The 21,661-nt window shown below is 45.3% G+C and overlaps 1 protein-coding gene across 3 annotated transcripts in view; it reads left to right on the top strand.

Annotated features, from left to right (window-relative positions):
- The window catches only part of LOC146866944 (importin-9-like), a 346,501-nt gene that overhangs the window by 269,017 nt on the left and 55,823 nt on the right, over positions 1 to 21,661 (top strand). For all 3 annotated transcript variants that reach the window (XM_085603269.1, XM_085603270.1, XM_085603268.1), the window contains exon 7: positions 4,065 to 4,184. In XM_085603269.1, coding sequence (XP_085459395.1) covers positions 4,065 to 4,184 — 120 coding nt within the window. The remainder of the gene's footprint in view (positions 1 to 4,064; positions 4,185 to 21,661) is intronic.

The raw sequence follows: 21,661 nt of genomic DNA, 5'->3' as shown, positions 1-21,661 counted from the left end.
GCTCTCTGCCCGTAGCCTTTATACCCGGTCGCAGTATGAGACACTCTCTAGACTAAGACGTCTAATTGTCACCCTGGAATGATCCCAGTACTGCAATAAGAGCGGGCCCTTGTCTTAATTGATTTTAAGAAGGCTTTGACTCAATGCACTGGTTTTGTTCCAACTACCAGCCCGGATGAATTTTGGTAAACGTTTTCAGAGGAATGTGAGGGTCCTCACTAAGGACACCTGGGCGGCGGTCTGGGTCAATAGGACATTGTCTGACTTCCCCCTGCCCCATCCAAAGGGGCACAAAGCAGTCATGCTCCCTCCTGCCCCTTCTGTTTACACAGGTTATTGAACAATCAGTCGCATGGGTCCGGTACTATTGTGTAGATCATTTGTTTTGGTGAAGGGTCATCCAAGGAAGACAGGATTTTGCCAAATTCGGATAATATTTTAATATGCATAGAAGACCGTGAACGATCTTTGCCAAGATATACAAATATGGGATATATGTGGGGATACGTCTGAATTCTTAGTTAAATGGGAGAAAACGATGTATATGCTGATAGCAGGTGACCATATAGACGTAGAGGAAGTGTCTACCCTTCTAAGGGCAAATTATAATTTTAAATACCTTGGCAATGTGACAATCATCATAATTAAAATGTTTGATTTGGTGCGTGAAGGCATTGTGTCCGCCCTAACAAGAAGTGGAGATGGCTACTACGGTTTTATTCGGCTTTGTACGGGTGGGAGATGGAACAGATCTGCCGGATTGTAAACCCAGATTTTGTAATTGAATGCATTAACAAAATGAGTGCATAGGCCGTGCAATTATAATATATGATGGTGCACTGTTTATATTTTGAACCAGCGAGGTCTTTATCTTAAATATACTGTAATAAAGCTGTCAGGCCAAACTCTTACAATGTCCTTCGCAGACATCTTTTTCCTCTCATCAAAGCTCATTCCTCCATCCATCCAGCCATCAATCCATCCATATATCCATACATTTAAATGTGATTACTCTCCGTAGACCCCTCCAGGTTCTTTTGAGACTCAAAAGGCCGCGCACATGCGATGCACATGTAAAGCACATGCCTGTCATAAAGTGTCCTACAAGTTGTCACACAAGTGAATTGTCACACAAGTGCCCTTGACGACAACCTATGCTTCATGTTCATGGTTGGGCTAAATGGTTGGTGATAGGGTCTGTAACAATTTGCTGCTGATACAATGGCAGTGGGATATGCCAATTATTAACTCCTCAAAGTAAATGGACATACATATCTGCTAATCTGCTTCACATAACACTCAGAATAGTTTAAAAGAACTATAAAGAATATGCATCCGTAAACTCTCTCCTGTAGTAAACATTCAATGAAAAATGTGTTGAAAAATGCTTTGTTTTGGCCTTTCTGTCTCCAACATTTTCTTGGGGGGATAACCCCCAAACTCCCCCTAGTAGTGGGGGCTGGTCTCACTTTTACTTTGTTCTCTCTGATTCACTGCTCGTGTCTGTTTTTAGTGCTGTCTGAAAGAATGTCTATGGGGACATATGACTGGGTGGGTAACCTGGTGCTCTTTAAGGTCATCATCTACTATTTACTGTGCTTTGAAAGTTGGTACAATTGAATATGTAATGAAAAATGTGCTGTAAAATTCACCATTTTGGTCTGTCTTTTTCCAAAATTTTCTTGTGGGGAGAACCCCCCCAAACCTCCCTAGTAGTGGTTGGCCTCACTCGCTGCGCCCGCCCGCTACACGCTCTGGACGGGGGCTGGTCTGGCAAACTTTGCCAGGGCTGCTTTCAGTTCCCAGTCCGGCCCTGCTTATGGTGGTGATACTTTTTAGGTCTCGCCTTGCTATCGCGTAAGCGATCGCGAAGCAAGACTATTGTAAGCGGGTTTGAAAAGTGCTCCGAAAAAGCGGATTGCATGGCTAGCACGCGCACAATCACGCGCATCGTGCCGCCATGCAATCTGCTTTTTGGGACCTCTTCAAAGGGTCCGCTCCCCCGCCTGTAATGCGCTCTCCCGCCCCCAAGCGCGCGCTCGCCACGCTCCGCCGGGCTTGTCTTGTTAATTGTTGTTTTCCTCCCGTCGCAGACCTCCATCGGCACTTCCTCCCTGTCTGCACTCGACCCCTTAGTGTGTACGGCAAAGCGAGCAAAGTTGCTAGTTTCTCTGGGAGACCTCTCATTGATTGTTTGAATTTCTCCCACCCCGTTTAGGATCCTGTCCACATTCATGATGCAACCATGTAAGCGATGGTCTTGTATTCTGTCTATCGTGTACATGTCTATTTATAAAATGTTAACGCTCTCGGAGTTGCTCTGACTTATTTTCAATAGAGCTCTCTCTCTAAATCCCTCACCCTCCCTCCGTCAGTGATGCTCTGGGTTGCTGTTGGTTTCAGCTCTCTCATTTAGAAGTGCATTTTGGGTAATTACTGTAAAATCCGTGTTATTGTTTCGCACCCGTCTCACATCGGTAATGGATGTGAACTTAAGAGACGGCAGCATCTGTTCCAGGCCGGATCCACCAACCATGCTCATTCTCTCCTGTCACTAACTTTGCAGAATGCGCTCACCATTTTCTCAGCCCACCCTCGTGAACCACGCGTACCTACCGTTTGTCACCACTTCCACGGACCGCACAGACTCGTAGCTGTCACTGAATACTTAAACCTGCTCCACAGAACATGCTCACCCAAACATCTAGTCATCTCCACAAATTGTTTTAACACACTGCGTCACAGACTCTTTCACACACAGCTCCAAGCACTGCACCTACACTAACCGCTTTTATCCACATAAAGGTGTTACAAGGGTAACACTGTGTATCGCCAAGTGGGCTGTGCGCTTCCAGCATCTTCTGAAACTGCGCATTTTTTGGGGAAGTAGCTGGACACCACAGCCCACACCATTTTGTAGAGAAAGGAGTAGAAGTGGGTCTGACCTACACAGCATTCTAGTACCACTGCAATACCAGTGATATGGTATTTAGCATGAAGCAACCCCGCCATGATAGAAGCTGCTCAGAGCCTGATGGCCGCTTTGGCAGTGCACACTACTAAACAGCCCTTTAAGAGGTATGAGCTGCATGCCTGCCATGGGAGCGAGGTCAGAATGGGCCACAAACTAACTAGGCCAGGGCTAATGACGGGGTTCTGAACTGTCCTAGCTGATCGGTCTCATGGTAGTTACTCAAGAAGCCACTTGCCTACAGCGTGACAGGAAACGTGACAGCTACGGTTTCTAAAATCCTCACTTGTTCGCTATTTAGTAAATGAATGTTAGCAGTGACGATGCATCGTCTTTAATCAATATTGTCTTAGAGGGTAACATTGCGTTTTGTGGAATGCAGCAGCCAAACTATATTAGACTTGGGAGTCTAAAAATAAAATGACCAGTATGTGGTATTTTTTCCTCTGGATATGTAATCCTTACAAAATGTTGAATAGAATTTTTTGAAGCTACGTTTAGCACAAGTAATTGTGTATGAAACAAGATAGTCAGTAACCAATGACTAACAACTCCAACAAGCATTTGCAATGCAATAGGTCTCGCATTTACAAGAGTTTAAGCTATTGGCATTGTAAATGACAATGCCTTTTATTTATGTTTTAAAAACTAAAACAAAAATAAGTCATTGTAATTTACAATGTCAATAGCTCAAACTCGCCTATATGCGAGACCTATTGCATTGCAAATACTTGTTCTTTTGTGGAGCAAGACAGTAGGGCATGTCCAGGCATATGACTGAGAAAATCTCAATTTGTGCCTGGACCTGGTGATCCCAACCCAAACTGTCCTAAAACAGCTGCCCATGTTGCTGGTTAAGGTTCTCCTAGTCAGAAAAGCTGAATAAATGATTGCATTGTATTACCATATCACTCATATTTGTGTGCAACTACCCATTTGCTTAGCACATCAGATATTTTTTTCTTTTCTGTTAATGTTTGTATGTTGCAGGTGGTTAAAAAGTTTATTCTGTTTTACCTGCACTGTTAGTTGTAAGATATTAGTTTTATATGGAATGTGCCTTTAATAGTCCGTTTCTGTCGCTCCTAATCAGGGTGCAGCCAAGGCTCTCATCTTCCCTGTGGTGCAGCAGTTCACTGAAGCCTTTGTCCAGTGTCTCCGGATGCCTGACGGGCCCACTGCAGATAGTGGACTTAAAATGGAGGTTCTAAAGGTAACAGAGCATAGTCTTGGAAGGTTCAAGCATCTTTTCCATGCAGCATTTTTGTTTTTGTATGTTCTGTCGGGTGCCTCATGACGATCCTGCAACTTTCAGAACATTAACTCCAATTACATGTAGAAAAAACATCATAGCGCACAACATTGACTGCAAGCAAAACCTTGAAAAAATGTGCTCAAACAACCCTTCCCAGATTGAACACATGCTTTGTTTTTTGTTGTACCCTTTAATAACTAACAACTATACATAATATGCACCACAACAGTAACATAACACTACTCAAGAAATACTGCTTATCTGGCTTCTGTGCAGCAAAGACGGGAAGTGCTGTTTTTTGAGGATGGTATTACTACTGACTGACTTTATTGATTGGCCATGATACTTATGTCCTTTTCTCTAAGAACCCATGGATGATGTAGTTCTTTATTGTGTTACCATGGTGATGGGCTTCAGTTTTAATAAACGAAAAAAGGAAATACATAATCCTGACATAGACTCAATAGCTCAAGTAAGCAATTCAGTTAAAAAGAACAAAGCATATTATATCTAAGCTAACTCCATAAAAAAAAAGACGAAACAATTTTAACATAATCAATGGTAGCAACGTGTGACATGTTATCATTCGGAAACAGCATGAAAAATGATTGTTAATTAGGGATCTTTTTTGAGGGCTTTGTTCATTTTTTGATTTGCATGCTCATGCAGCTGAATAGGGCTTGGAATTTTGCTTTGATGACCAAAGCTACTTTGGTAATTTTTACGAAGTCACAATTTTAACTGTTGAGGTAGCCACTAGTTTTGGTCCTAAGAGGGCTGCAGAAAGTGAGTCACGCTAATTGCCCCGGGAGTCTTTCCATATGACTACGAGGTTCTCTGCAGGCATTAGAAATCCCATGAATGGAAACATCAGAGGCCACATGTGTTTGCAATGTTTTTATTGCATCTCTAGTTAATATTGCTTTTCCAAGAATCCACTTAAAGCTCTATCCCTCTTCCTTGTTACACTCCTTATGTTAATGAGGGTGAGTTATGTGTAGACGGCTGCACTAGCACCTTCAATTTAGCAGCCCTTGGGACTGAAACTCAATATCTGACCTCTCATCCAGACATCCAGTTTCTCTATTTCCTTTAAGGCAGAGTCAGCGCTGGATGCTGCTCTTAATCCTGCTGATTTTCTTTGCCTTACATTTTGCAATTGTTTTTGATGCTAAGAGATTCTGTTTCTACAGTCCTAGTCTGGCTATATATTTAAATTGCTATAGTGTCTGCTGGGTGCTCTGCTGATGATGCATAATACTATACCTCTGAGCCATAGATATGTCTTCTGATATGGCTTCTATTTATAACTATCCCTACAGAACCTGTTTTGTTCTGTACCCTCTGATCAAAGTAATTGATCTTTCTGGCTTTAGATTCAAAACGGATTAGAGCTTTGCTGAATAGTTGCTGTTAGAGTGGTGATTGTACATCAGGCTAATCTTCTCATGACACCTTGAGTAGGTTTTATCCTTTTTTTAAAATGTTTTGCCTTGAGGGGGGAATGCCGTCAATGTTTTGATTTCCCTTGGTGCCTGGGGTCAGTAGTGGTAGGTTTGGCTCATTTTTACCAGAGATAGTTGTTTTTCTTATGAGCTTTGTATTTTTTTCCTGTTAAATTGCTCCTTAAAAATTCAAAAGGTAGATCAGTTGCTTGAGCGAATTCAACTGGAGACCTGCTTGTTCACACTGGTGTCCTAGATGGGATGACTCCCATGCTTATGTTGTGGATTGTATTTGCCTCATTGAATTTAGAAAAACTTCAGAGCACCGCTGCTCACAATGCTTTTCATGCTGTGAGAATCTGTTTTTATAAGTGCTCATACATTTTGCATACAGCCTTTTCATATAACTTTAGTGTCTTATGTTTTATGATGACTAAGTCTGAATCCCTCAGTAAAGTATTAATGCGATAGTACAAGTATAAATGGGACATGTGGTTCATGACTGAATGTCTTGTGTGGTTGTTTTGCTCAAACTTTCAGGCACTACTATTGAGACTAGTGTTTTTTTAAAAAACAATCTGACCGCAATAATGCTTTGTTATATCAAAGCTTTCGCCCTTGAAACGTCATCTTCCTTTTTCTCAATTTACGAGAATCAGGCGTATCACTTCAGATTTAGAGCTAGGCTTGCAGACCATTCAAGACTTTAAAAAGAAGTTTTTGAGTCGAGGTTATCCTCAACAGGTAGTAGATCAGAGTATTTTGCTACGATGGGATTTGCTTCAATCAGAACCTGACTTTAAAGGAATCTTTTCCAATCCTCCTTTATTCGCATACAAGAGGTCACGTAATTTGAAAGAAATTTTAAGCAAACCCGTAGTCAGTGTTCAAGTCCCCCATAAAGGGATGTCTAAATGTATGAACTGTTTGCACTGTAACAATGTAATCACAGGTAGATGCTTGTCACACCCTTGTTCAGGTAAAAAGATTTTTCTAAATTTTAATGCCAACTGCAACAGTCATCATGTTATCTACGTGATAAAATGTCTGTGTGATTTACATTATGTGGGTAAGACGGAGAGGGTCCTCCGTACCCGCATTACAGAACATAAAAGCAGAATTAGGACCAAGACTATCAGTTCCCCATTAGCGCAACGTTGGCTAGCTGAAAACCACACGATTGCTCAGTTAAGATTTTGTGTTCTTGAATTGGTTGAGACTCGTCCTGACAGACATGTCCAGAGTTTTATCCCAATGTGAGTCTCACTGGATTTGGTTTATGGAAACGATTTTCCTGAAAGGATTGAATGACAAATTTGAACTGTCTTGTTTTTTATGATATTGCTCTTCTGTGCTTGTTGATTTCTGCTTTTTTCATGAAATTAATGTCGAATTCATTGTTGCAATTCTATTCAATATTTCGTTCTTTGGAATATTAGATAGGTGTTTTATGTATTAGATTAGGTCCACCATTATTGATTTCTTTGATACTTTTGTTTTTACTCACTGTGTATTTTGGCATCTATTTGGCTATTCATTTGACATTTTGTTACTTTCGTGTTAATTTGGTTTTATATGTAACTTGATTCCATATGTGATTGATTTGTGATGTATAACCATTTATTATGTTTCACTTACCATATCACAGTATATAATTGTACCCGTTATTATTGCGCATATTTATTATGTTGAATCGTTCATTTTTGTTCAGGCAAACTTCTGCTTTTCTTTTCTTTTTTGCTAAATTGGGATCCTCACCCTAATTTTCATTCTCACATTTTTTATTTTAATTTTCACATTTCACCTCCACCTTAATTTTAATTTTTATGTTGATCTCACCAAGTTGGTTTCATACTTAAATCAATCAAAATGAGCTTTATTCGATTTTAAACATTAAAATCATAAAAGCAGGCATATAAAAAAACATTTCATTTTATATCTAAAATTCGTTAAAACACAGAGTAAATACAAGTTTCTAAAAATTCTTAAAAATTCATTTAAACAATTGATAGTTTCTATTACGTCCAGAGAGCTAAGTTTATATTACTATGCATAGTGTATCTCATCTCACAACCGAGTCCTTCTGATATGTTTTACATCTGACAATTAAGTTTCATACTTATTTCAGTCCCATTTCTATTGCCATCTAAAACCGTTCCGTATTTAGACGTAGATGACACGCGGGCTTACTTGATGTAGCCGGCATCCTCCTTGTGGTTGCGGTTGTTCGCGTCTCCACTGTTTTTAGAGAGTCACCATTTGTATTATATGCCTGCACTTTATTGTGCTTCAAGATTATTCGTGTATCCCCATTCATACGAATTCCGTATATTACAGGTGTTTGTCATGCCTTTATGAATGTGCTTTAAACAACACATTCGATTTCGTCATAGGTAAGCATCGTAGCATGGATACACTTCACTCTCTCTCTCATCAATTCACTGTTAAGCCCACTCGTTCTCAGTTTTCGTTTTTTCTGCAGCCAATTCAGGTTTCTCGTCGGTTTTGCTTTTCGCTTCGAGTTCATTAACTCGAGCGTTAGAGGTATGCTGTGTACACTTCTGATCTTGATTCACTTAAACTCACTTTTAAGATTCACGGTCACTTTTGACTCATGCTTTTCACGTATTTCACGATTTTCACATTTAGTCCCCGCATTTTGTTAAGTCTTTTTCTTTCTGTTTTCAATCGGTTTCCAGTTATAGCACTAGTAGGCAAGATGCTGGTTTTGTTTCTTGCCACTGCATGTGGTGGATACTCTTAGCTTGCTTTTTTGTTTCTCTTTTTCTGCCTTCTATTGAGCTCTGTTTTTAAAGATCATTACAGTGTTTCTTGCCACCTTAACCTTTCACTAAAATAAGATTATTGATATATTCCAGATCCCCTGACGAAGGGCTCATTTCATAGCCCGAAATGCATTGGGATATGTGAAGCATTTTGTTTGTCATGCTGACTATAAGCTGATTCGTTTGCCTTTTTTGAACTACATTTCCATCTGAGACTATCAAGCATAAAGCAGATCACAATCAACTTCATGTTTTGAAGATTTCATTTGAAAACTCTGACTCATTGACAATTGTTTTGTTTACCGCTTTTCACAACGATAATATTGTGCATAATAAATGGTTTTGACAACTTTGTGTACACTAGACAGTGGCTTGTTAGTAGTGCACTGGGCATTCCTGGATACTTATCTAGGTTTATTCCATTTCATTTTGAATCAGGTGGCCCGCAGAGCCCCTCACCTGGTGCACACATGATTTTCTTTCAAAGTTTGTGGATTAGTTTCATATGTTTAAACTAGAATCATTGAGTGCATTCTAGCTGCAATTCACTTATTGTTTGTGTGGTCCTTTGGCATCTGTTTACCTACCTCTGCACTGGGACTCTGTTGCTGAGCAGGCCATTTCAAAGCTGTGGTTCTTGATGTTGTTATACAGGTGTCTGTCCCCTTTGGAATCCATTGTATCCAGAAGGAGATACGTTTGGTGTACGAAATTGCTTTGGTATATGTGAGGTAATTACTTTGAAAGACATTTTAGTTCTTGGAATTTGGAAGGTCTCAGGTCCCATAGTTTTAAACTTCCATATGGGGTCCTTCAGGGCTCATCCCTGAGCTCAACTCTCTTTAATATATATGTGGTTCCCCTGGCTAGACTGGTCAAATATCATGGCTTTGCCATGGTGTCATATGCAGACGACACCTAGATCATAGTTTCCATCTCAAACAACACTGGGGACACTGCTCACAACTTTCGTGCTCGCATGTGACAAATGAGCAGCTGGATGTCTGAGGACTGCCCCAAGTTGAACTCTAATAAGACCAAGGTTCTCCTTTTTGGCAGTGATCCATCCATCTGTCCTCGTATTGGTGGCTCTTGGAGCTGCCCCCCCCCCCACCCCCCGCCACTAAGGCAAAGAATCTGCGAGTCATTTCTGACACCACCCTGTCCTTCTCCCATCATGTGAAACCGATCACTTCATCCACCTGCTATACATTGAAGATTCTGAGGAAGATATATCCATACCCACCGTCAGAACTACAGAAAACGGTGGTTTCTACATTAGTCTTGTCAAGGCTTGACTACTGTAACTGGCTTCTGATCGGTATAAATAAAGCACTTCTTGGGAAATTGCAGCTTTTGCACAACTCTGCTGCCTGTTTGCTCTTTGGTATCCCAAAATATTCCTCGGCCATGTTGGCCCTTAAAGCTCTACATTGGCTTCCAGTGAAAAAGCGGATTAATTTTACGGCCCTCTGCATCGCCTTTAAGGCACTGCATAATCAGGGGCCTGCTTATTTGATTGACCACTTCTGCTGGTATACCCCGATCAGAAATTTGTGATCCTCCTCACACTTGCTAGTGGAGCTTGGGTGGTAAAAGCTTCTTAAACATCTCAATCACATTTTGGAATCGTCTGCCTTACAAACTTTTTTATTTTTTATTCTTTTTATTGAGAGTAGGTACAAATGTCATCAGGTTTACAAATCGGTGGGACCAATGATCACTTCACATTACAATGTAGCATCTATACATCGGTACATGCTGCTTTATACAATGTGGCACAGGTTTCATGCAGTTGGAATCAACATACAGTTCATGATTAAGCACGGTTATCCATTGATAGATCGTCGGTCGGTACTGCACAGATATTACCTCCAAAGACATTCCACTTTCCCAACACCCTTTCCAACTTCTTGGGGCATCCTCTTAGTAGGTATACTGCTCTCTCTGCCACCATCGCCATGTCCATGTCTTTACTCCAATCTCCAAGCTCCCCATTGTTTTGCAATATATCTTTTAGCTATGGTTATACCTAGTGTCGCTCATATTTGCGCTGCATTAATATCTGTGGCTTCCCAGATATGCAGTAAACACCTCCTGGGTTCCGTAGGAACTGAGGCGCCACTGACATTCGATATAGTGGACATCACTGTCTCCCAGTAAAGTACAATTTCGGGACAGTCCCACAATGTGGGGTCGAATGTACCTGATGCCCCACACTGTCGTAAGCAGAGCAGATAATCTGACCTTCCCATTTTATATAACGTCACCCTGGTGTAGTAGATTCGGTGTAGCACTTTGAGTTGAACTAAGCGTAATTTCGACGAGATTGCCACCTCTCTCGGGGATGCTAGTGCCTTCTGCCAGTCTGCTTCATCCATGTCACCCACTTCTCCCTGCCATCTCTCCCTTAGGGATTGTGTGGGGTCAGGGTGATTATTGACAATCTTTCCATATGTGAGGGATGTGGCTTTTTCATGCATGTGCTCAGTCGGCAGTCTGTCCTCCAAGGGGGAAGCCTCCGGGAGGACCGTGTCCGGTGGAATATCTGCCTCTAATGTGTGTCGAATCTGGTCGTAGCGGAACAGTTCAGTAGGTGCCATTTCGTGTTGGTCTTGTGTGAATTGAATTACCTTCCCTTTGGCCCAAAGATCGCCTACGCGCTATATTCCTGTCATCCCACCGTGCAAATGTTTTACTATTTCGCAGTGTACCCAGCATGGCTCTATCCCGCAGGGGTGTGGCTTGTGTGATCTTTTTGTTCCAACCGAGCTTTCTGTGTACCGTGTGCCAGAGATGAACTGTATGTTTAGTGGACCCTATCAAGGCCCTCCGTCGGTTGGTGTTATCTAATGCTCGGTTGATTCCCTCAATCCCTAGCGTGAATCGGTCTAGATGGTAGGCCGGATTGGTGTGCGGTACGTGTATCCACTGGTTTATTACGGTCAGCTGGGTCGCCCAGTAGTACATTTGTATGTTGGGTAATGTTATGCTCCCATCATACCACGAACTAAATAATTTTGACATTGCTATTCGGGCCGGTTTCCCATTCCACAAAAGCTTAGACACCTTCGATTCGATGTCCCGGAAATAATCTGCAGGAACCAAGTAGGGGGTGTTCTGTAGGGCATACAGGAAGCGGGCAGTGCCATTATTTTGAAGAGTGCTGCCCGTCCTAACAGTGCCAGCGGCAGGACCTGCCAGTGCTTGGTGTCTCTGCGCAGTCTTTTTAGGGGTTCTAGAAGATTTAACGTAATGAAATCCTCAGTCGGGTGTGATATGGATCCCCAAATATTTAAAGCTGCTCTTTGCTATTTCCACCGCACAGCCTGTGGGGAATCGGGCCGTGCAATCCATACAGTATGGATTTACTCCTATTAATGGTATAACCTGATCGCTCTCCATAGGCCTTGCTGATATTTATGATACCATGTAGGGAATGGTAGGGGGACGCCAGATATAGGAGGATATCATCAGCATATATGGATATGTGATCTTCTCAACTCTCCGTCTGCAAACAATCTGGTCTTGTCGGATCCACGCCGCGAGCGGCTCTAAAATCAGTAGGAGGAGCAGCGGCGACAGCGGGCACCCATGTCTTGTACCTCGCCCTAACGGGAATTCCTTGGAGATGTGTCCATTCGCCACTACGTGCGCAAGAGGGTTCGTATAGAGTAGCTTTATCCACGAGCAGAGCACAGGTCCGAAACCAAACTGCAAATAGGAATGGCCAGTCTACGGTATCGAATGCCATACGGGCATCGAGGGACAATATCACAGCTTCTTCCTGTATCGTGTGTTTACGGCCTAGTACACTCTGGAGTCGCCTCAAATTCAGGGCTGTTCTCTTGCCAGGCATAAGTCCCGACTGGTCAGGGTGAATTAAAGTCGCGAGGTGGGGTGTGAGTCTATTTGCTAAAACTTTGGCCAAAATCTTGTCTTCTACGTTGATCAGGGAGATGAGCCTGTAGGAAGCACAGTCCTGGGCTGGTTTCCCGGGTTTGTGTATGGCCACAATCGTTGCAGTTCTCTGATCTTTATGCAGCGCACCCCTGTCCAAGCTAGTGTTGTACATATCCAATAAGTAGGGTGTGAGATTAGTGGTGCCCTTCTTAAATAGTTCAATTGGAAAGCCATCTGGCCCCCGGGCCTTTCCTGACTGCACACTCCCTATTCCTAAAGTTAATTCCTCAATAGTGAGCTCTGACTCCAATATTTTGGAGTCATTTTCCGCCAGCGTAGGGAGACAGATGTCTTTAAGGAACAGATCTGCCTCTTCCTGGTCCATCTAAACTGCTGGGGAGTAAACCTCAGAGTAGTGGCACACTAGTGTATCCACTATAACCTGGGGGTCCGTCACCACCACTCCCGCCGCGGTTTGGAGTTCCGCTATCCAGCGGCTCGCGCGTTCTCATCTGTCTAGCCACGCCAGTAGCCGGCCGGCTTTATGCCCTACCTCCTATATGGTATGGCGCGTGGCTGTCAGTCGGGTTTTAGCGCCTTCCCACAAATACTCCTTGTATTCCTTTTTTTAAGCTGGAGCAGGTGTGAATGTCGGAGCAGTCGTGAGTGTTTGCAACTCGTGTTCGAGAGTGGAGACTATGTGTGCCTTCTCCTTCTTGTGGTCCGCAATTAAGGAAATAGCTTGCCCCCGTAGGACCGCTTTGTATGCCTCCCAGAGAGTAAGGGGTGATGGGACCGACGACACATTTTTGTCGAAATAGTGTTTCGTGGCTGTGAGCAAGCCTTTACAAATTTTAGGATTTTTTTTAGATAGCCCGGGTAAATCGGGAAAACACAGCAGTGTGTGGAAGTGTTCCTCGTGAATTGGGCTGAGATGGGGGAGTGATCTGAAATCCCTTGCGGTATGTGTGTTATATCCAAAAAACGTCCTACTTTATCAGCTTAGGACAAGACATGATCTATTCTAGAAGGCTATTATGGTTGCCGGAATGATATGGAAATTGGCGTGCGTGTGGGATGTGAGTCTGCCAGATGTCCACCAGGCCTATTGTCTCAAGGAAGTCAGTGAGATTGGAATGGGAACGGTGTTGTGGGCGTGGGGGCGCGCGGTGAAGATAATCATTAAGGGTCGCGTTAAAGTCTCCTCCCAGTATTAGCTCTCCCTCAGGGAGACGGAGCAGAATGGCGTCATGTGCCAGGAGCGCCACTGAGTGGAGTGCGGGAGGGATATAGACTGTAACCCTGTATACCCATCTGTCGTGGGCCTTACAGGTGGTGCCTACAAGGTGGGTTTCCTGCAGAAGTACTGCCGCGGGCTCGCTACGTTTAAGGAATTGGAGCACTAAGCCTCTTTTTACCATATCTCCGAGGCAATTCACGGTCCAGGATATGAATGGCAGGCTCTGGACTCGTGTGGTCTGGGGAATAATCGGGTTAGGGTGCGTGGTTACATGTGACATTAGAACTGTTGCATTCAAAGCATTGTACCTGACATACAAAGTGCAACATCCCCCGAAGATTGAATTGCTGTACCATGAACTTTAACGTTAAACAAAGAAGAAAAAACAAACGAAAACTCAAAGCGAAAAACAGTTGCCCCACCCCCCTCCCTGCATGACAGTTTAAAAACTACCCGCCTCCCCAACCTTGCAGAGTGTATCGTTCCCATTGTTCAATACCTTTGTGGGGGAGGAATCCACCCCAGTAATCCCTTCAACCCCCGTTTCTTATCTGTTATGGTGAGTCTTCCAGCCGTGCACTGATCACCAGCGGTGGACTCAAGTCTTGCAAGGTTCCAACATACCATCCGAAGGCAGCACAGCAAACAAAGTTAAGGGCTACGGACAGTTGAGGGACTAGACACAGCATTTGGTCCGGCGTTCCCATAGTGTCAGGGACACACACGCTGAGCAAGTGGGTATTGCCGTCACATAAATTGCCTCCCAAGAAACTATGCAGTTCAGGAACACTGACTGGGGCTCAGTCTTTAAGAGAGGTTCTGTGGAGTTTGTTGGTCACTTAACTTTAGTGGAGCCGTCACGTGTGGTTTCATCCTCTTGTTGCTGAGATTGAGGCATACTTGCTCCCTGTCGATCGTGATCTCTACCGGATTGTCCGCGATTGGTGACCTGACGCCACCCATCCAGCCAGTCTTGGGCATCCTCCGGGGACGTGAAGACCAAACCTTGCCATCAGCCACCACTCTCAACCTCAAGGGGAAGATCATGGAGTATTTGAGGTCACGAGAACGGAGTTCCTTCTTGACCGCCAAGAAAGTACGCCTCTGTTTAGCTACTGCAGCTGTGTAGTCAGGAAAGAATGAGATTGTACTGTACCGGAGGATCTACTCTGGCGGTCTGTAGAATGAGGTCACTATCTCTGAAGTTGAAGATACGGGCCAGGATAGGTCTGGGCGGCACACCTGGTCTGGGCTGACCCCCCTGGGACTTGGTGGGCCCTCTCGACCGAAAAGTACTGCGAAAGGCCCCGGGGCTTCAAATGGTTTTTGATTGGGTCTTCCACAAGAAGGTCCACTGCCGGACCCCCGCTTCCCTCCGGCACGCCCAAAATGCGCACATTGTTCCGCCGGGAGCGGCCCTCAAAGTCGTCCAGTTTCGCCGCCATGGTTTTGTTTTTGGTTTCCAGGTGCAGCACCTATCTTTTGAGAGCAGCAGTGTCCACAGCGAGACTAGCTGTGGTTGTCTCTACATCCGACACTCTGGTGCTCAGTTTGCGGAAGTCTGCTCTTATTAGCGTGAGTTCTGTAGCGACGGTGTCGATCATTGACTCGAGGGAGGAGGGCACCTTATGGAGTGTTTGTAGGAGAGTAGGGTCTGCTTTCTATGTTCACCCCCACTTTTTGCTTTTGCTTTACTGGTTTTCGACTTAGATGTGGCTGTGGGCCTGCTAATCAGACCCACAGCCCTGCTGCTCTCTCTCTAAATTGATACTATGTACTTTAGGTGCATAACCCATTTGGATAGGATCACCTTATTGGCCCCTGTACAGTGTACCTTAGGTACCCAGGGCATAGGTGTACCCTAGGCCTACCAGGGGCTGCAGCATGTATTATGCCACCCCTGGCCTGGCCTTCCATTATGACACAACTGGCTGATCACTCAGCTGGGGCAAGGTCGTGTAATCACTCCTTGCTTAGGTGTAGTATTCCTATACCTAACTTACATATAGACACGTGTACCTATCAGCCACTCCTATGGCAGGCCTTAACAATGCTGGAGGCAGAGTGCTTGGTAACATGTGAGATGGTGCTCTAGCATGAGCTGAGCCTGTCTGCAGCTTTCGGAACCATGTCCTTATAGCTGTTCTATGATATAGCCTACCATATACTCTTAAAGTGCCTTATAATCTTAAACGGTTATGGTAACTATGGTTTGGCTTTATCAAAACATGTCGTGTAAGGTGTCTAACACTTTGGAATAATACCCCCATCCCATATCTGGGGATGAGGATATTATCCCTCCCTTCTAGAGGGAGAAGACATGTTGTAACCTACTTACCCGGTTAAAGTTAACCAGAGCCCCAGCATCACAAAATAGATGCTGCTGCCACAGACACGAGTCTGACCTCCTGCTGCTGGGAGTGATCCCGGCAAGGGAGGCTTGGACAATAGGTTTCCTGCCTTGGGAGGTGCGAGCACCACCCCAGACAGGCCTTAGTGTATTGGGGCAGGGAGGGATGAAAAGAATGAGACATGCCTGGGGCACACAAGGTGTCCCGTGCATAGTCCAGTTCAAACCGGTGCTGGGGCACTCCAGCCCCAGTCCTGGCGCGAAACTGGACAAAGGGAAGGGGGTGTAACCACCCCCCTCCCAGGTCCCACCCATAAGGCGTGACCTATCAGGTAACCCAGCCCCCCAGATTTGGATAAGAGTGGTAGCTGGGCCCCAGGAGATTAGATTATCCTGAACCTGCAACTTGAACAGAAACTCTGGACCTTCGACATTCGACGAAAGAAGAAGACTGAAGAATCTCCCTTGTGGCCAAGGAGTGGCTACCCTGTGCAAACAGGCACCATCAAGAGACTACCCTTTGCTTTGCTAAAGTTCTACGAGGGACCGACTGCAGAGCCCGACCACAGCCTTGACTTCCAGACTTCTCCGACCCTGATCCACATCCACAGCCGAGCTGAGATCCGTGGAGGCGACGAGAGACGTGGGACCGGCTACCTGGGAAAAGTGGCTAGTATCTTCCAGCGCAGCTTCTGAGGCACCCTCGAAGTTGTGCACCGGGGATTGAGAAGCCCCAACCCCAATCACCATCTGCACCGAAGATCAGCCCCCCACACTCCACGAGTCCTGCGTGGGGCCCTTCTGCATTTTCCTGCTTGCCGCGTCTGTCCGGTTGCTTGCCCGTGGCTAGTGGCCTTTGTGACGACGCTCCCTGAAATCTTCACTGCTGGTTTGGCTCCTCCAGACTGGTTCCCGCTTCCTTGCAAAAGAGAAGCACCCCAGACCTTCCTGGTCTGCACCAGAAGCAAGTCCTCCGTTCTTCGTGGGTTCCGCTTGCCAAGGCTTGGTGAGTCCTAGTTCGACTTCGATGCCGCCGACAGCAAGAGCCTTCGTGGGACAGCTCGCCTCCTGGTCCTGGTCGTCCTCGACGCCTCCTGGTACCCGTGGCTGCAGCGACAAGCTTCACCTTTCACCTGCAATCTTCACGACATCGCCTGGTTCCTTCCTGGTTCCACGTGGTCACTGGCTAGTGACCTTGACTCTGTCCCTTCTGCTTGCAGGTATCCTCTCTTCTTGATCCCAGCCTTGGGATCCACCGGACACTCTTCACTGACCGCCTGTCAGCAACTTTCCTTCAGGCATCCATAGAAGTCCACGACGAAACCCGACGCAAGTTCACACCTATGCACCCGCAGTCTGTGGGCTAGGTAACTTGGGTACTCCGGTGCTCACAAGGGTAGTGACTATCCTAGGGTCTAGTTTCCGAGTCTCGACTCTCTAGCTGCTTCAGAAGTGTCCTTAAACTGTTAATTTCTAACTGCTAGTAATTCTATCGACTTTTACGAGTGAGTGTTTCCACTCTGCACCTGAATCCCGTGGGCCTCCCACTTCCTAACTGTTGCTAGTGTAGTGTAGCCCCAGCGATTCCCTAGGCCTAGGCCTATCCTTTTTCCGTGACAGTGGTCCTTATACCACTTCTTTAGTATATGGTTTGCGTGGCCCCTAGGGCCTAACTGTATTACTTACCTGTGTGACTTAATGTATGCATAAATAAGACTGTGTTGTTCTTACCTCTAATCTCATAAAGAGTGCTGAGGGTTTGACTAGAATAAATACACTTTATTTTATATATATATCTGTTGTGGTGTCCTTTCATTTGGTATTCAAGGGATTATATATGGTATCACAGCTGGCTTCACATGCCATTCAGAGTTTAGCCTAAGACTGCTCTTGTCCATGCTACCACTAGGATAGCTGGTCTATAAGGTTGACTTTACAACCAATCACCATAAGGGTTGTTTGGACTGATATAAGGTGTACACTAGAACTAGTGACATCATACATCAGGCCAACTTCTCACAGTTTTGACATAATATCCTGTAAAGTGACTTCTTTGTTCGGTTTTCCAGTGTGTTCCTCAGTGGCAGTTGCTGCACGTTCCAGCTGTTCCTGGCTCGTCTTAGCACATGCATATTTGTCCAGTTTGGTCTGGTGCACAACACGCTTGCCCCTGCCTCCCATGGTTCCACACACTGATGGAGCGGTTAGCTTTGCGACAAGGTAGGTGGTAGTACTCACCGCCGCCTGCCAGTGTTTATGGGGAGCACACATGCCTGTCGGGTTTCCTACCCCCTAAATAGCACTTTGTTGTTCACCTGCCACTGGAACGCGACGGGGAGGGAAGGGTGGCGTCGACAAATATTAGTTGGAATATGGAGGAATCCAGGAGGCAGCATCAAGCTGTCTTTCAGTCCGCCCAGGGAAGGCAATGTGCACAAGGCTTCAGTGAATGTGGTGGGCCACCGTGAACCCGGGAGATACAATTGCGGTATGGGTGCTGTGGGTATTCCTGGTTGCGCACGTCGAGACCTCTACAACAACTGCAGGTGGCAGGATATGAGGGCCACCCGGAGCACTGAGATTGACCTTTAGGAGTCTGGCGAACCGGCCACTCTCATTCTTGAGGCGAGTAGGTTGTGCGCCCAACGGCATCCCCCGTCCTCCCCCGCCGCGCCAGGAGCAGTCTCCGCCAAGGATGGTGCATTCAACAGTCCTGGAGCCACTCGCGGCTCCGCAATATGAAGGCTCCCGCCGGGTCCGCAATAACGTACGTAACGCCGTGTAAGTTGATGGGCGGTCGTTCACCCTAGAGGTGCTGGTGCTACCAACGCATGCGCACAGAGGATGTATAAATCACTGGGGCTGGTTGGTGCTAGCCACGCACAGTCTTCAGTGAGGCCCGGGCAGATCTCCTCTCACCTTCCGCCCCTCCTCACGGGGGGGCCTGGATACAGCGATCTGACTCCGCCGTACACCGAGCTACCAGAGACGCTGGCAGTGCAGATGTTCCACACCCGGGCTCAGCAATGCGGCCCCGGCTCCAGGCCACTGCAGGCGCTCCCCACACGGACAGATGCAGGATGGGCCGCCGACTGCCCAGGCCAGCAGATAAACAGAGGTCCTGGCTTCCACTCGGCGCATAGACCACAAGTACTGCAGACGGTCCATCTTTGTTGAAGGCAGAGCTGCGAGTACCGAAACGGGTCAAAACGGTGCTCGCTGTTTTCCGATCCCGCTGGCTTGTTTGACGCTCACTGCTACAAATGAGTGAACAGATTAGTGGGAAAGTCTGCGGAGGTCCGGAGCTTCACTAGGCGGCGGGCATTTCGATCGGCTGCCGGCCACAGTCCTCCCCCGCCTTACAAACTTAAACTCGTCGGACTTGATGCGTTTTAAGAAGGGCTTCATGATCTGCTTACTTATTGCATAATTTCTGAATTTTCAGGCTCTAGCCTTTAATTTAATCTCTGGGATGGCCTGATGTTTGTTGAAAAGCGCCGAAACGCCCCAGGGTATTAGCCATGGGATACAAATAAATAAATAAAGCACCAGTCCCTGCAGTTAAACAGGGGAAATGTCTTAGCTAGTGAAGTTCCTTTCAAGTTTTCTTTGTGTCCAGGAGCAACAGCTTTGCCTTCTATATTATGAAGTTACCTCTGTGGATATTGGATACCTTGCAGGGATGAGGAAGAGTGGCGACTCCATCATATCACTTTTGCTGTACGGTTGAGCCTTTCTTCATAACCATTTCCATGTTTACATTTACGTTACAGGAGTTGGTGAATTTGTTCCATTTTCTGTTAGGTGCATGAAGCTCCTTTCTGCATTTCCAAGCACTATGTGCAAATATTACTATAACAAATGGTAGTAGTTCCAGGTTATAAGAACTCGCCTCTTAACACTCTGCCCTTTCATGCTTACCAGTGTTTCCTCTTCTTCGGGCATGTGTGGATACATGACCTTGTATATCTGTGGTAAGAGCGTTTATTTTAAGCCGGCTCTTGGATGTTGCTTGCACTCCTCTGGCTCCTGAGCCTCTTGTGCACTGGCAGTGCTTAGAATTTGGTGCTGCTGTGGTTATGCCTTCCCTTTTTATGATCTCAGTGCTTGGAGTGTTGCTGACTCGCTTTAATTTTTTCATGGCTGATGTGACAGTTACATGTCCATCATGTTCTGATGGTTCTTGTTGTGGTTGATGAGTATTGACCATCCTTCCCTTCTTTTTGGTTGTCGTTTTGTGAAAGAGTAGGGCTGTATTCTAAGTTCCCCATGGAGAGTTCAGGTTCTTCAGAGAATGTGGCAATTGTAAAGCTGATTTCACCAGAGGCCTGGAGTTTGTACCCTCAAAATGACAGGTTTCTTTGGGCAACTCAGTTCCAAAAAATTTCCACCTACTAAATTGCATCATCCTTTGTGAGGCAGCATAACACACATTGTATCAATTCATAACACAGTGGATCAATTATCCTTACTAATATTCCTTTAGGTTTAGACTGTGGTACCACATAGTACTGGATGAGTATTATCACTACATTTTATGATGGACCCTTGGGTCACCCGACCCCTAATGCAGCCAGCCTCCTGTCCTTGTCCTGTGACCCCATTACACTTGCCCTAACAAGTAAATTGGGTAGAAATTATTGATGGGGAAGAGGTGGTATTTGCCCCTGATGTTTTGTTTAAAACAGGACCCAAACTACTCCTTCACAGGTTCTTCATTGTGTGTAGGATCAGTGCATTTGGGGTTTTGGCCTCTATCCAAAATAGTGCAAGGGAAGGAGATGAGGAGGATTGGGTTTAAACTTGAGCTTGCCAGCCATCAAGTCTGGGGTTAATAAAGTGTAATGTACTGTGAGAGTGTTGGTAATTTTTAAAATAAAGCAGTGAAAATAAATGTGGAATGACAGGGGTGGCTTTCAGAGTCTTCAAAAGCCTCCACATAGATTTTCCTGCAACAGCGGTTTTGCAGTGAGTACATTGTTCCTATGGCTACCTGACAGGTGGGGTTCATCCCTGAACATGCAAAGAGCATGAGCGTGGTAGAAGTAGAGAAAAACGGGTGCACAAATAACAGGCGATTTGAATGACAACATCTGGGCCTGGAAACCACATCCATCCAAATAACCTGGGTGTAAACAAATGCAAAGAATGACTTTATGTAGAGAAGGAGGGGCTAAAGACTAGCAAGGATGATAAACCACAGTGGGTGAAATGCAGCAGAAGTGCAGAGTGGAGAAGAGGAGGTTGATCTATGTAAGTATCAGATCAGAAACCTTGCACATTTTGTAAACCCTAACTGGATTAGGTCTGCAAAGCACACCTTTTGAATAGGCCATGTGAGGAAACCTCTTTAAATAGGTTGGTGTTGGTCATAGCAGCTTCGATCTTCTATGGTTTTTGCTTGAAGCCTTCCACACAGTGAGGAAGTGAGCCTAATAATGTGAAGTTCTTGTCATAGTATTTCTTGTACTCCTAGCGATATGCCTTTCTCACTACTCACCTTCTCACACATGTATAATTTCATCTTGGTGGAGAATAAAGAAATTGCAGTAGTGAGTTCTGACTGTTAGAAAAGTCAGTTTTATTTTCCGTTTTTGTAGTGCTGGGCATATGCTCTTGTTCTGTCTCCTTGTGAATTGGAATTTTTTTTTTTTATTATTTTTTTTTTTAAAGAAGGGAGGCTGAGGTGAGACTTGTACTGTGTGTGGCCA

The sequence above is a fragment of the Triturus cristatus genome, chromosome 1_2 (genome assembly GCF_964204655.1).
Source record: "Triturus cristatus chromosome 1_2, aTriCri1.1, whole genome shotgun sequence".
In the NCBI taxonomy this organism is placed as follows: Eukaryota; Metazoa; Chordata; class Amphibia; order Caudata; family Salamandridae; genus Triturus; species Triturus cristatus.
The sequence above is the reverse complement of the archived record's forward strand: the minus strand, read 5'-3'. Positions and strand labels throughout refer to the sequence as shown.